This window comes from Myotis brandtii, unplaced genomic scaffold (assembly GCF_000412655.1).
Source record: "Myotis brandtii unplaced genomic scaffold, ASM41265v1 scaffold48, whole genome shotgun sequence".
Taxonomy (NCBI): domain Eukaryota; kingdom Metazoa; phylum Chordata; class Mammalia; order Chiroptera; family Vespertilionidae; genus Myotis; species Myotis brandtii.
Genome location: NW_005368341.1, coordinates 5823306 through 5835774, shown reverse-complemented (window position 1 = coordinate 5835774; position 12469 = coordinate 5823306). Strand labels below are relative to the sequence as shown.

General features: G+C 39.3%; 3 protein-coding genes across 3 annotated transcripts in view; 2 read left to right on the top strand and 1 right to left on the bottom strand.

The window, feature by feature from the left end:
• The window catches only part of LOC102252718, a 186061-nt gene extending 177811 nt beyond the window's left edge, over nt 1-8250 (top strand). The window contains exons 3-4 of the mRNA XM_014547559.1: nt 6276-6802; nt 8203-8250. Of these exons, the coding sequence (XP_014403045.1) occupies nt 6305-6802; nt 8203-8250 (546 nt within the window). The 5' untranslated portion in view covers nt 6276-6304. The remainder of the gene's footprint in view (nt 1-6275; nt 6803-8202) is intronic.
• LOC102255814 (tubulin alpha-1C chain) lies at nt 772-2139 on the top strand. Its single transcript, XM_005876081.2, has one exon. The coding sequence runs from the start codon at nt 775-777 to the stop codon at nt 2122-2124; it is 1350 nt and encodes a 449-aa protein (XP_005876143.1). The 5' UTR covers nt 772-774; the 3' UTR covers nt 2125-2139.
• On the bottom strand, nt 7961-12010 carry TFPI2 (tissue factor pathway inhibitor 2). Its single transcript, XM_005876080.2, has 5 exons — nt 11722-12010; nt 11331-11513; nt 10311-10490; nt 8902-9072; nt 7961-8588 (listed from the first exon to the last, which is right to left on the bottom strand). Exons 1-5 carry the CDS (start codon nt 11795-11797, stop codon nt 8506-8508), a joined length of 693 nt encoding a protein of 230 aa, XP_005876142.1. The 5' UTR covers nt 11798-12010; the 3' UTR covers nt 7961-8505.
• Between the last annotated feature and the right edge of the window lie 459 nt (nt 12011-12469).

The window sequence follows — 12469 nt, the reverse complement described above, 5'->3', positions numbered from 1 at the left end:
GATAAAATAAAGAAGATAGAAATATGACCCTCCTGTATTCTTTGTGTTCCTGATAAATTTTTTACTTTACAGATGATAATTCTATGGGAAGTGTATATGTTATATAAATCCAATTAATGGGGTGGGATTATTTTTAACTTAAACCAGTTTTTAAAATCCAGTTGAAGAATAAATGTATCCAAATAGTGAAGAAATTACTTTTAAAGAAAAATAAAGCACTATGATTTCATTATAAAAATCAATACAATTCCTTAGAAAAGAAAGGCCAGAAATAACCAGTTATCTTTTTTTTTTTTAAAGAAGATCCCTGGCTTTAGTAGTTAAATGTTTAATACATTTTAGGACTATTGATTTAATAATTTAGAAATAGCCTGATTTTAAAGGTAATTATGTCCTTGAAGCATAATAACACTGAACCTTGAGATTAGGCTAGCCTTGATTATTAGTTTTAAGAAATGACGTTTGCATACAAAAGTTTGATTTAGAAAATAACATCGACCACTTTTTATTTTAGGCAGGATATTTGTTAAAAAGTTATAAATAGCTTTGTTTTGTTCACTTAAATTGTAGACTATATTTGAAACAAAAGTTTCTTTTTAGCAGGTAATAATTAAACTGATGATATTCCATCGTTCAACTAGCTGCAATATATTCAAGAAATAGAAAAAGACTGAGAGACTTCTCCCCCGGACTCCTTAGTAGTCTGCCAGTGAGAGGTCCTTGTTACCATCCCCTCGCCTCCTCCAGGCCCACGGAGCCCTAAAAGTCTCAGTTATGCGTGAGTGCATCTCCATTCACATTGGCCAGGCTGGTGTCCAGGTTGGCAGTGCCTGCTGGGAGCTCTACTGCCTGGAACATGGCATCCAGCCTGATGGCCATATGCCAAGTGACAAGATGATTGGGATGGGAGATAACTCCTTCAACACCTTCTTCAGTGAGACAGGCGCTGGCAAGCATGTGCCTAGGACAGTGTTTGTAGACCTGGAACCCACAGTTATTGATGAAGTTCGTTCTGGTACCTACCACCAGCTCTTCCACCCTGAGCAGCTCATCACAGGCAAGGAAGATGCTGCCAATAACTATGCCCGTGGACACTATACCATTGGCAGGGAGATCATCGACCTCGTCCTGGACCAAATTCGGAAAGTAGCCGACCAATGCACAGGTCTTCAGGGCTTCTTGATCTTCCACAGCTTTGGTGGGGGAACTGGTTCTGGGTTCACCTCCCTGCTGATAAAACATCTCTCTGCTGATTATGGCAAGAAGTCCAAGCTGCAGTTCTCCATTTATCCAGCCCCCCAGGTTTCCACAGCTGTAGTTGAGCCCTACAACTCCATCTTCACCACCCATGCCACCCTGGAGCACTCTGACTGTGTTTTCATGGTTGACAATGAGGCTATCTACGACATCTGTCTTAGAAATCTCAATATTGAGCACCCAACCTACACCAACCTTAACCGCCTTATTAGCCAGATTGTGTCCTCCATCACTGCTTCTCTCAGGTTTGATGGAGCCCTGAATGTCGATCTGATTGAATTCCAGACCAACCTGGTGCCCTACCCACGCATCCACTTCCCTCTGGCTACATATGCCCCTGTCATCTCTGCTGAGAAAGCCTACCATGAACAGCTAACTGTAGCAGAGCTCACCCATGCGTGTTTTGAGCCAGCTAACCAGATGTTGAAATGTAACCCTCGCTATGGTAAATACATGGCTTGCTGCCTATTTTACCGTGGTGACGTGGTCCCCAAAGATATCAATGCTGCCATTGCCACCATCAAGACCAAACGTACCATCCAGTTTGTGGACTGGTGCCCCACTGGCTTCAAAGTTGGCATTAATTACCAGCCTCCCACTGTGGTACCTGGTGGAGACCTGGCCAGAGTACAGCGAGCTGTGTGTATGCTGAGCAACACTACAGCTGTTGCTGAGGCCTGGGCTCGCCTGGACCACAAGTTTGACCTGATGTATGCCAAGCGTGCCTTTGTCCACTGGTACGTGGGTGAGGGCATGGAGGAAGGAGAGTTTTGTGAGGCCCGTGAGGACATGGCTGCCCTTGAGAAGGATTATGAGGAAGTTGGAGCTGATAGTGCTGAGGGAGAGGATGAGGATGAAGAGAATTAATCTGTTTGCAGTGTCTTGAGACTGTCTTATTTCTGTTGGTCTGTGAAGTCCGATGTGCTATATAACTTGTCAATAAAAATGATGTTTTTATTTAAAAAAATAAAACACTGAGAATATATTCTTAAAATTTATAGCCACATCCTCTGTGTGAAAAAAATGTATTTTACAAGTAAAAGTTATCAAAAATGATTAACATGTAACTGAGGAAATAATGTGAAAATTATCCAAAAAACAGGAGTGTGTAGTGGGATCCTACTTTAAAACAGAATGTAGAATATCAACTTGTCATGAGAGTTATAGTGCTGTAATTCAGACGAAAATTTTCCAGGAGATGATGGCTAAGAACAGTGGATAGACCTCTTCAGTATCCAATATCAAAAGAATCGTCTAAGCAAAAAAATTAAACTCTATTTTAGTTTCACGGGGAACGGCTAGACTCAACTACAAAACTCTAGCAATTTTTGTCTTTGCTAAAGATTCTATTTGCATCAAGAACTAGGTAACATAGGTTAAAAATGCATCGTTGGGTTAAGGAGCGTAGGCTCTGAAGGTAGTGTCAACATATAATTTTTATTCTGCATGCATTAAGAAATACGAATATAAAATCAAAGTTAAAAGAAAATTTGATCTATGGTTTTTAAAACTTAAAATATTATTTTAACGTAACGTTTGGGATTTCAAATTTAGGTAATTTGGATACTTAAATAGTAATCTCTTCACATACACTCCAAAGACTGCACAGAATAATGAGCTAGAATAAAACTACCCATACTTGCATCTTGGGCAAAACTAAAAGAAAAGAAACACATACATTTCAATTTACATGTAACTGAGGAAATAATGTGAAGACTATCCAAAAAACAGGAGTGTGTATTGGGATCCTACAATTGGTGAACTATAATGTTACCCTAAGAAAAAGAGGGTTTTACCCCAACTGCATCGAAGCCTACTGGGGGGAATTGGGATGGAGAAGAGACATGGAAGTTGTAGGACCAGAGGTGGCAATCATGGGAAGTCATTGTTTAGGGTGGTAGTGATTCAGACAAAAAAAAGGCAACAAATACCTTATGCTAAGGCATAAAACAGTTGTCCTCAAAGTGCGATGCTAGCGTCCATCCTAATCATCTGTAGCCATTGTTCCTAATGTACATATTTGAGTACCAACTCAAACCGACTAAATCAAACCTGTGGGCATGGGGCAATAGGAGCTGCAATGTCCCTGGCTCCCCAGATGGTTCTCAGGCACATAATTTGAACAATCAGGTGGTATAACATGCTTTGGAAACTAAACATAATTTAGTGTAACCGAATTGTAGGTTACAGGTGACAGTGAAATGAGACAGATCAATCCAGAGAAGAATGTCATGATCTACTTGTAAGAAGTCCTAAATGACACACTAAGGGCTTAGACAGGAACATGAAGATGCAATAGGAAGCCACTAAAGTGTTTTAAACAGAGGAATAACCACATAAAAATTTTTTTCAGAATTATTACCCTGGCATCAGTGTGTATGGTTGGATATAGAGCAAACATAGGAAGGAAACTTGGGAGAATAATTTTCCTAAAATAAGATTAAAATAGCCTTGAATTGATACACTTGGCAGCTAATTGAACTGGTGAATGAAGGGAGAGGAAATAATTTTGGATGAATCTGATTCCCACATTTGCTTGCCTCCATCACTAAGTTTATAACAGAATATATAGACAAATAATATTTTAAAGCTACAACTCTGCACTTTTCCTTATATATATCACAAAACCTATATTTTACTAGAAACATGAAACTTGTAAAGACAAGTTCCTGCTACTTAGATGGAGTCCATAAGTTCCTAAGAAGCCCAAAGAAGGACTAATAGACATCCTGGTGTTGATTTTTGTGGTACACTCCCTGAAGACATCCCCCTCACTGGGAACATTGTTAGCTAAAGGTCCACGAGACTGCTGGGGGAGATAGCATCTATTCTTGGAGGTATGTGAGCCAGGCAATCTTGAAGGCTCCATTGCAGAGTCTATGGTTGAACATGTGACAATGTGTGTGCATAAAGGAGGCATGAGTGGTAGTCCAGAGTAATTTTTTTTTCAATAAAAGACTGTGTTATTTAAAGCTACCTTGTTCCTTTTTTGTCTTTTGGTGAATGAGACATTCCTTTTAATCAAGCTGTCTGATGCAACCACAATAATGACTTGTCTCCAAGCTGATGGTGGCAAAAAGGCATTTCCCTTTGATGGCAGAACATCCTACAACAGCTTTATGAAATAATCTTCATTAAAATAAAATGGCAGAGGTTTGGGGTATTAGAATAGTTGTATCAAAAGCATCTCCTTTCTACCCATGCTGAACTGAGAGCTGCAGCGGAGGGCTTTGAGTACAGGGAGATTCTAGGAAGCAGGTATCAATCAAGCTTCTCTGTATCACTGGGAACCCCCCAAATCCCAAAGGCTCTGTATCACTCATCCGACAACCCCAGAGCACACACAAGACCCTTCTGCCATGATCATTTTCAAAAACCACCAAAAACAGTCATAATTCAACTAAAATTCCTTTAATGGCATCTGCTTTTATCTCTAAAAGCACTGCCTCCTCCTCCTCCTCCTCTTTAAAATTTCATTGGTTTGTTAGAGAAACTGAGCTCTTTGTCCTATAGAGTGTCCAACATTATGAACTTGGCTGATGGACTTTTTGTGGTTTCTTCTAACTTGCTCCTTTATTCCCAATAGTCCCCTATAATCGGACAATATGATAGTAAGATCTAGAAGCTTAACTTCAGGTTCAGTTGTTTTTTTATCTCTTTCTATAGGATTATTTCATGGGAAGGGGTGTGCACTTCATATTACCTCACATTAGGTAGCCAATACTGTCTGTTGGCACACGATCAGTGATGTTATAATTACTTAGGGTTCAGAGGCATTCTTCTGATTCCTCCATAATATTGTTCTTCATCAACCTGCCAGCCATGCTTTCCACATTCATGGATGATTGTTGCCTAGATGCATACTTTCATTGGGGGTATATTATAACACTTTAATACATGTATTATAGATTCTTTTATGAGTAACATTCTTTCATACACTATATAGTTTCCTTTTGGTACAGCTTTTAAAGGATAAAAAAAATAGAAGGATAAATGCTTTATTTTTTCTGTTCATCATTTTTCAATGTAATGAGAATGTCCTAGAAATCTCCAAAAATGACCAAGGAAGTGTGTGTGTAATTATGAACTAATTTTATATTCATATTTAAATACTTATATGTTGTGGTGGCTATTTGTTTTGATGCTCAGATTGTCGCATTTTAGTTACTCTCCTGTTGTTTGTTTTTTTTCTGTATGTGTGTGACATGATTTAGTAGTCCTTGGTAGCTCCCTTGCTTTCTGGAATAAGGTTGCCCAGATTCACCTTACATATTATTCTCCGTTCCAGACCTGGACTCAGCAGGTTCTCCTAGAGCCCTGGCCCTACTTCCTTTTAGTGAAAAATGATATTTAGAGACCACAAGCTGGATAGTAGGTGCATTTACTGCTGCTGGGCTGTCATTCCTTCAAGGACTTTTCAATGGAAGAGTGGAAAAACATTTTTTGGGGGGAAAAATTTGAATTCATACTAATATTTGTAATTTCAATTTAAAAGTTGATGGTTTTTCCCTTAATTTCTTAATTTTATACTTATATCTCTTTTTCTCTTAACACTGAAAATTGTGACTTCTAAATAAATGTAAATACATTTTTTAACAGAAAATATAGTATAGCATAGTATTCTATATACAATAGCTTCAAAATAACAATATCAATATTACTAATAATGATAAGTTTGCTAAATGCATTTTCAAATTTCTTCAGAATTTACTTGAACCTTAAGAGTGTATTCCCCAAAAGATATATAATCAAAATACTGGGTTTAAAAGTCACTGAAAAGAATTATATATCCTTTGTGTCATTATACTACTATTTGGTGTTCATTTGGGTTCATTAACTGGTTTGTTTCCAATTTTAGAGGGAATGCCTTTTATTCTTTTTTATTTTAATTTGTGGTTTTAATTATGTAAAACATTTATTGGTCTATGATCAAAACTATATAGCTATGTACATTCACATACATTTTGTTCTTGTTGTTGTTAATCCTCACCCAAGGATATTTCTCCATTGATTTTTAGAGAGTGGGAGAAACATCTGTGAGACGGACATGGATACAAAGAAAGAGAAAAGCATCTGTGAGATGGAGACAGAGATGAAAGTGGAAGATCTCTGTGAGATGGAGACAGAGACAATGAAAGTGGAAGATCTCTGTGAGGTGGAGACAGTGACAAAGAAGAAGAAAGACATCGGTGAGATCGTCTCTGAGACAATGAAAGTGGAAGATCTCTGTGAGATGGAGACAGAGACAATGAAAGTGGAAGATCTCTGTGAGGTGGAGACAGTGACAAAGAAGGAGGAAAACATCTGTGAGATCGTCTCTGAGACAATGAAGGTGGAAGACCTCTGTGAAGTGGAGACAGTGACAAAGAAGAAGAAAGACATCTGTGAGATCGTCTCTGAGACAATGAAAGTGGAAGACCTCTGTGAAGTGGAGACAGTGACAAAGAAAGAGGAAGACATCTCTGAGATGGATGCAGCCATGCCCTGCTCATCCACATTCGACTGTGCCTCCGGATCAGGGCCGTCGCTGAATCTTCCTCCCAAGGTACGTGCCCTTGACTGGAATCTAACCTGGGACCCTTCAGTCCATGGGGCAATGCTCATTCCATTGAGCCAGACCAGCCAGGGCTATTCACACACATTTTATCTCCTTACCTATCTAATCCTGTTTCCTCCCTCCCCCAGAGGCAACCACTTTTTTATCTTTATATCTTCTGTGATTTGTGTGTGTTTATACATCCTGTCCTAAACCCTGTTTTTCTTAATGTATTCTGAGGATCAAATGATATCTATATAGATATTTTGCTCATTTCTCATCCATCATTTCTTCAACCATTCCCCTGTTTTATAAGCATCTGGTTTGTTTCCAGTTTTCAGTTATCCCCAAAAAATGCATTAATGAATGTCCTCAGGCAGATACCATTTTATATTTTTGTCATAATACCTTTAGGATAGATTGTGTTGTTGTTGTTAATCCTTACTTGAGGATATTTTTTCCATTTTTTTTTTAAAGAGAGAGAGTGGAGGGAGGGATGTGAGAGATAGAAAGGAAGAGAGAAATATGGATGTGAGACAGACACATTGATTGGTTGCCTCCTGCAAGGGCCCTGACTAGAGTCAGGGATCAACCTGCAACCCAGATACATTGTGCCCTTGACCAGGATCTAACCTGTGACCCTTCAGTGCAAAGGCCAATGCTCTAACCACTCAGAACACTGGCCAGGGCTGGAATTGATTTTCAAAAGAGGGATTGCTTAAACAAAGGGCAAATGCATTTATAATTTTGCTACATCAAGTGCATACTTTCAAACATATTAATATTGCCAAGAAAATGTAGGAACTAAAAAAATCTATTTATTATTGAGAAAGAGAAAACTGTTTAACTGGAATGATCAGATTTATCAAAAATAATTTATTAGTGGGAATTTAAATTATTAAATTCATGCATAGTCTCTGGTGTAATGTAAATAAATGCCTTGAACAGTCAAACAATTTTAACTGCAGTGGTCTCCAATCCATTAAGTCTTAGGAAATAATGTAATAACAGGAAAACTATTAAAAGCCATCTATCAATATGTATACACAAACACAAACCTGCAAGTGGGGATGGATGGATAGATGGATGCATAGATAGATAAAGGGAGACAAAGAGAGAATTTTTTTCCCTTGAGAATATTTCTGATTTTAATAAATTTACAAGCTCTTTAATTCAGTCAAAAATTTATTTTATTATTTTGTAAATGACACCACAGAAATGGAAGTAAGTTAGCAGTGTCTAAATAATAGCACTTGTAATATTTTTTAAGCTATAGGTAAATATGCAAGTTTGTCACCTGGGACCTAAAATATAATCCAACTTTTAAATGTAAAAGAAAATGTATTTACTGGTCCTTCTTATGTTCATATGAATTAAAAGAACATGATTATGTTGTCTTTGTTTTTCAGTCGCAGTCATCATCTAATATCAAAAAAGCAACCTCCAAAACTGGGTGAGTCATATTTGCTTTCTTATGCAGAGCAAGACTTCAACCTCATAAAAAATGGTTATATGGTAAATATAAAAATAACAGTTTCACATTTGAGTAGCAGCTAGTTATGTATAAAAGTGAACAAAGTTTTTAAAAAGTAACTTTGATCAATAAAAACTGGTAAATAAATCACTAATTATTCATTTACTCGTGTTACCATATTATTCTTCAGATATAAGGCAATAATTGCATTCATCAGATGACATTAAAAAAACAACAGTTAATATAACTTCTTCTGAAGTTTCCGTCTTCTATCAGGAAAGAAAAACCTTGGCATCTTCTTACTTATTTTCTTCCTCAAGGCTAAAGTCAACAAAATAAAAATCACTATAAACCACCATTTCCAATATGTTTACAAACCGACCTCATCTTATTTTTAGTGATTACAAAGTCAGTAGTACTGTCCACTCAGTTAATAGCATTATAACTTTAAAACACATTCTTAGCTAGCCAGAATAAGCATTTTCACAAAACCGGTCAGTACTAACGTGCCATTTATGTAGAAGTAGTCTGGAAATGGCAATATGCTATTAGTAAAATAAATACATAAAACATAATTTTGCTTATGAGTTATTTATAAAGTTGGTTTAAAAACTGAATAAGAAAAATTCACTACCTTTCATGCAAACACGTTTGCAGTCCTTCATGCTAACAAAGTTATTGTCATTCCCTCCACAGCCAGTATAGGTGAAGGCCTGGCAGGCATTGTGTCTTGGATTAAAATGATAGCGAGTCACGTTAGCAGAGCATAGTCCCTCATCTCTCGGACTGTAGCAATATGACGGACCTTTATGCAAAAGACAATGAAATTAGAAATACAGTGATAACCGGAATTAATAAGCTGTGGTGGTTACTAAAGTCACTGGAGAAAATATAATCCCATGGAAGCTTCATGCTGAATCCAAAGTACCATTTTAAATCATTTAAAAAGTGTGCCTCAGAATTTAAGAAAGCTTTACATGGTGTATTTTGTTAATTCTATCTTTTGATAAACTGAACAGAATTTCTTCTGAAGCTATGTCCTTATATCATTTGATTGTGTAAAGCAATGAAACCCCAAAAATAGATATGATCAGGTAAAAATGGGATGCATTTCAAATGATAATATATGACATGTTTTGTAAACTTTCTTGTGTTGGTAGTTTTATTTTCAATGTGTTTATCAGTTCTCCTTCCATTATTAATCATGAATACATGTATCTAATTCCCAGGTAGCCACTAGAACATTTACATTTACACAAACAATTTAAGAAAACATCAGCAACAACCATCTCCTCATTAATTCAAGAGTTTGCATATTCAACACAGTATTATAACTATAGAGATTTATCAAAGTCTCTGCCAACGCAAATTTTCCGTGGTTGAATTTATTTATCAACGTGTATGTATCTCTGTTGTGCCTCAGGAAAATGCCTGTATTGTCTCTCTCTACAAATATTAAATGCTGCCAGAGTAACCCATTATTTAAGGGACTGTGTGTGGGCGTAGGGGACTGTAGATAAGAAATGGGGAGGAGAGAAAAGAGGGATAGAGATCTCTTTATGCTCCACAATTTGCAATTTCTAAAAGATACAGAAATGTAACCAAAAACTTTAGAAAGAAATTTTCAAGTTTCACCATCTTAAGTCTGTATACATTCAACTATTTTGTGCATACAATTGAGTCCATACAAACCTGAGGTCATGGCATGCATTAATGAATACTTACTGTAATTTTATGTGTAAATCAAAGAGATGAGAAATAGTTTTAAAGAAACAATGCAGAGGAGGAAGCACAAACTTGAATCATGGCTTTGTTGCTTTGCAGGCCTGAGAATGTGGCAAGTTATTAACTTCTCCCAGCTTGTACTCTTATAGGTAAAATGGCAATAATACTTCCTCAGAGGGCAATAGTGTGAAGACTGATATCATATTATATATGAAATTGCCACAACGCAAACCATGTGAATTTCACATTGAATTGAGTTTTTCACCCTAATGTCTTAATAAAGAAATGAAATAGAAACATCATAAAAATATTATTTACGTTTCCTTGGTACACAGAAGTCCCTGCAAGTAGCTTCATCCGGGAACTGGTTCCCACTTCGGTGGCACCCACCAGACGTGAATTTTTCACATGTCATGGAACTCAGATTGAAGAAGTAGTCTCCTCGGGACTCCCCACAATGCCCCTCACTGACTTCCAAACGGCAGATTTTGGGAACTTCTAGGAAAAGGAGGACAAAAAGCAGTTCAAAAATTAGCCTTCTCAGTATTACTTTCCAAATTTTACTCTATTTTCAGAAACAACTGGGTGGGGGAATGACATCATATTTAGTGCTGGGATAGTAAATCCCCCAAAGGCTATCCATTCTAGGAAGCAGTTATTTAGCTTTTTTGTTTTTTTAACCTAAGTGTCTCCAGACCTGACTGAGCTGTGATCTTCCCAATTCAGTAGGAAGACCGTTCTCTCAGAGAACACACGAAGTTAAATAAGTTATCCACAGGAATATGCACTTCCCCTGGCTCCGTTCATTGAACGGCAAAGCCCCATGTTCTGTTGTTAACAGGCCTTCACAGGAAGAATAAACATAATCAAAATAGGAAACAGTATCTCAAACCTCCACTATATCCTTTTATGCTCACACAGACATGTTTGGCTATGAGGAGACAAAAGCAAGGTTATCATTAGCTAAATCACAATTAAATAATAAAACCCACTAAATGTATTTCAGATCGATGGGTAATTGACAGGAGGAAATGGTGTTCTCAAGGAGGCGTAGAAACTATAGGCGTATAACTAATGACAAATCCAGAAAAGCACGCAGTCTGCACCTCATACATTGCACCCTGGCATTATTTTGCCCTAAGGTGGCATCTTGCCCTGAGTCTGCGCAGGCACGGAATTATGATCCATACCAATGAGGAGACAGACAGCGCGTCGCAAACTTGTGATGACTTCAAAGCAGCGAGCCCTGCTCAGTCTTGGAGAGCGTTCGGGCTAACCTTCAGACAATGGGACCTGGAGAGCTCGCTGCTCCTGCTGGCTGCGCCTGCCGCAACTTACTCTCTATCCGCCAGCAAGCTTCCTCGCAGGCCTCCCGGGTTTCGAAGTTGTTGGCGTTGCCCTCGCAGCCCCCGTACATGAACTGGCGGCAGCTCTGAGTGTACCTGCTGTAGTAAAAATTGGGGATCCGGGCGCGGCAGGGCCCCACCTCCGGGGGCAGGAGGCAGATCTCCGCGTTGTTTCCTACGGGAGGGACAGGGAAGATCAGCCACTTTCCCCGGGAGGAGAGGTTTCCCGGGCGCAGAGGGGCCTCCACGGAGAGAGAAAGTACAAACCGGGGCGGCTGGGACCTGGGCAAAGTAGGGGAGCGAGCCGGTGGGGGGCACCCTTGCCACGGCAGCTGGGCCTGGAGGAAGCCAGAGGGATGAGGGGGTCCTGGATGGGGCGATACCTAGGGGATCCTGAGCGGCTGTTCCCATCAGGAGCAGGGGCAGAAGCAACAGCCCGAGGGTCCAAAGAGGGTCCATGGTGTCCAGGTTCGTGGAGCCCGCGGGAGGAGGATCCCCAGAGTACCCGGCAGGAGAAGGGCGCGCAGCGTGCCGCTCAGAGGCCTGTGTGCCGGGCGGTGGGTGTGGGCTTTATGTAGGGGTGAATGTCTTCCCGACCCCGGACGGGGCGGGGCGTGCCTGTGGGGAGCCCGGCGGGGCGGCTGATTCACGCCCGCAGGCGGTGATCCTGGCACTGGAGGGTGTGTGCTGGGAGAGGAATTCCCCTCCAAGTTGAACCTGTCTCCCCAACTTTCTCTGGCGTCCAGCGGGAGTGACCACATGGGGCATTCTGTGTCAGTGATGGGAAATGGACAACGTAGAGGGAAGTAATTAATCAGGTTCCAGCTTGTAGCATCGCCCCGAAGACTGAATCTATCCTTTGAAAGCATGAAGTCCACGTATTTCAAAGGCAGGGAGAAAGTGTGAAATTCATTGGGCCGAGGCTCATGATAATATACCCTTTAGTTAGATTAGAAATTGAAGTATATGTGTATTTACATTTATACGGGTATACATACATACACTTTTCAATCGAGGTCCACATTACATTTAATAAAAGGCTCATCATATATCTTAAGTGTAGTTTCAAGAATTTTTCATAACTATGTATACCTTTGTAATCACCACTCTAATCAAGAATTAGAACATTCC

What these genes read in the sequence shown, in the direction of transcription:
- LOC102255814 (XM_005876081.2), top strand. Translation starts at nt 775, where the DNA reads ATGCGTGAGTGCATCTCCATTCACATTGGCCAGGCTGGTGTCCAGGTT.
- TFPI2 (XM_005876080.2), bottom strand. Translation starts at nt 11,797, where the DNA reads ATGGACCCTCTTTGGACCCTCGGGCTGTTGCTTCTGCCCCTGCTCCTG. An exon ending in AGCTTGCTGGCGGATAGAGA is followed by an intron (nt 10,491 to 11,330) that starts GTAAGTTGCGGC and finishes TCCTTTTCCTAG; the next exon opens with AAGTTCCCAAAATCTGCCGT. An exon ending in CAAACGTGTTTGCATGAAAG is followed by an intron (nt 8,589 to 8,901) that starts GTAGTGAATTTT and finishes TGTTGACTTTAG; the next exon opens with CCTTGAGGAAGAAAATAAGT.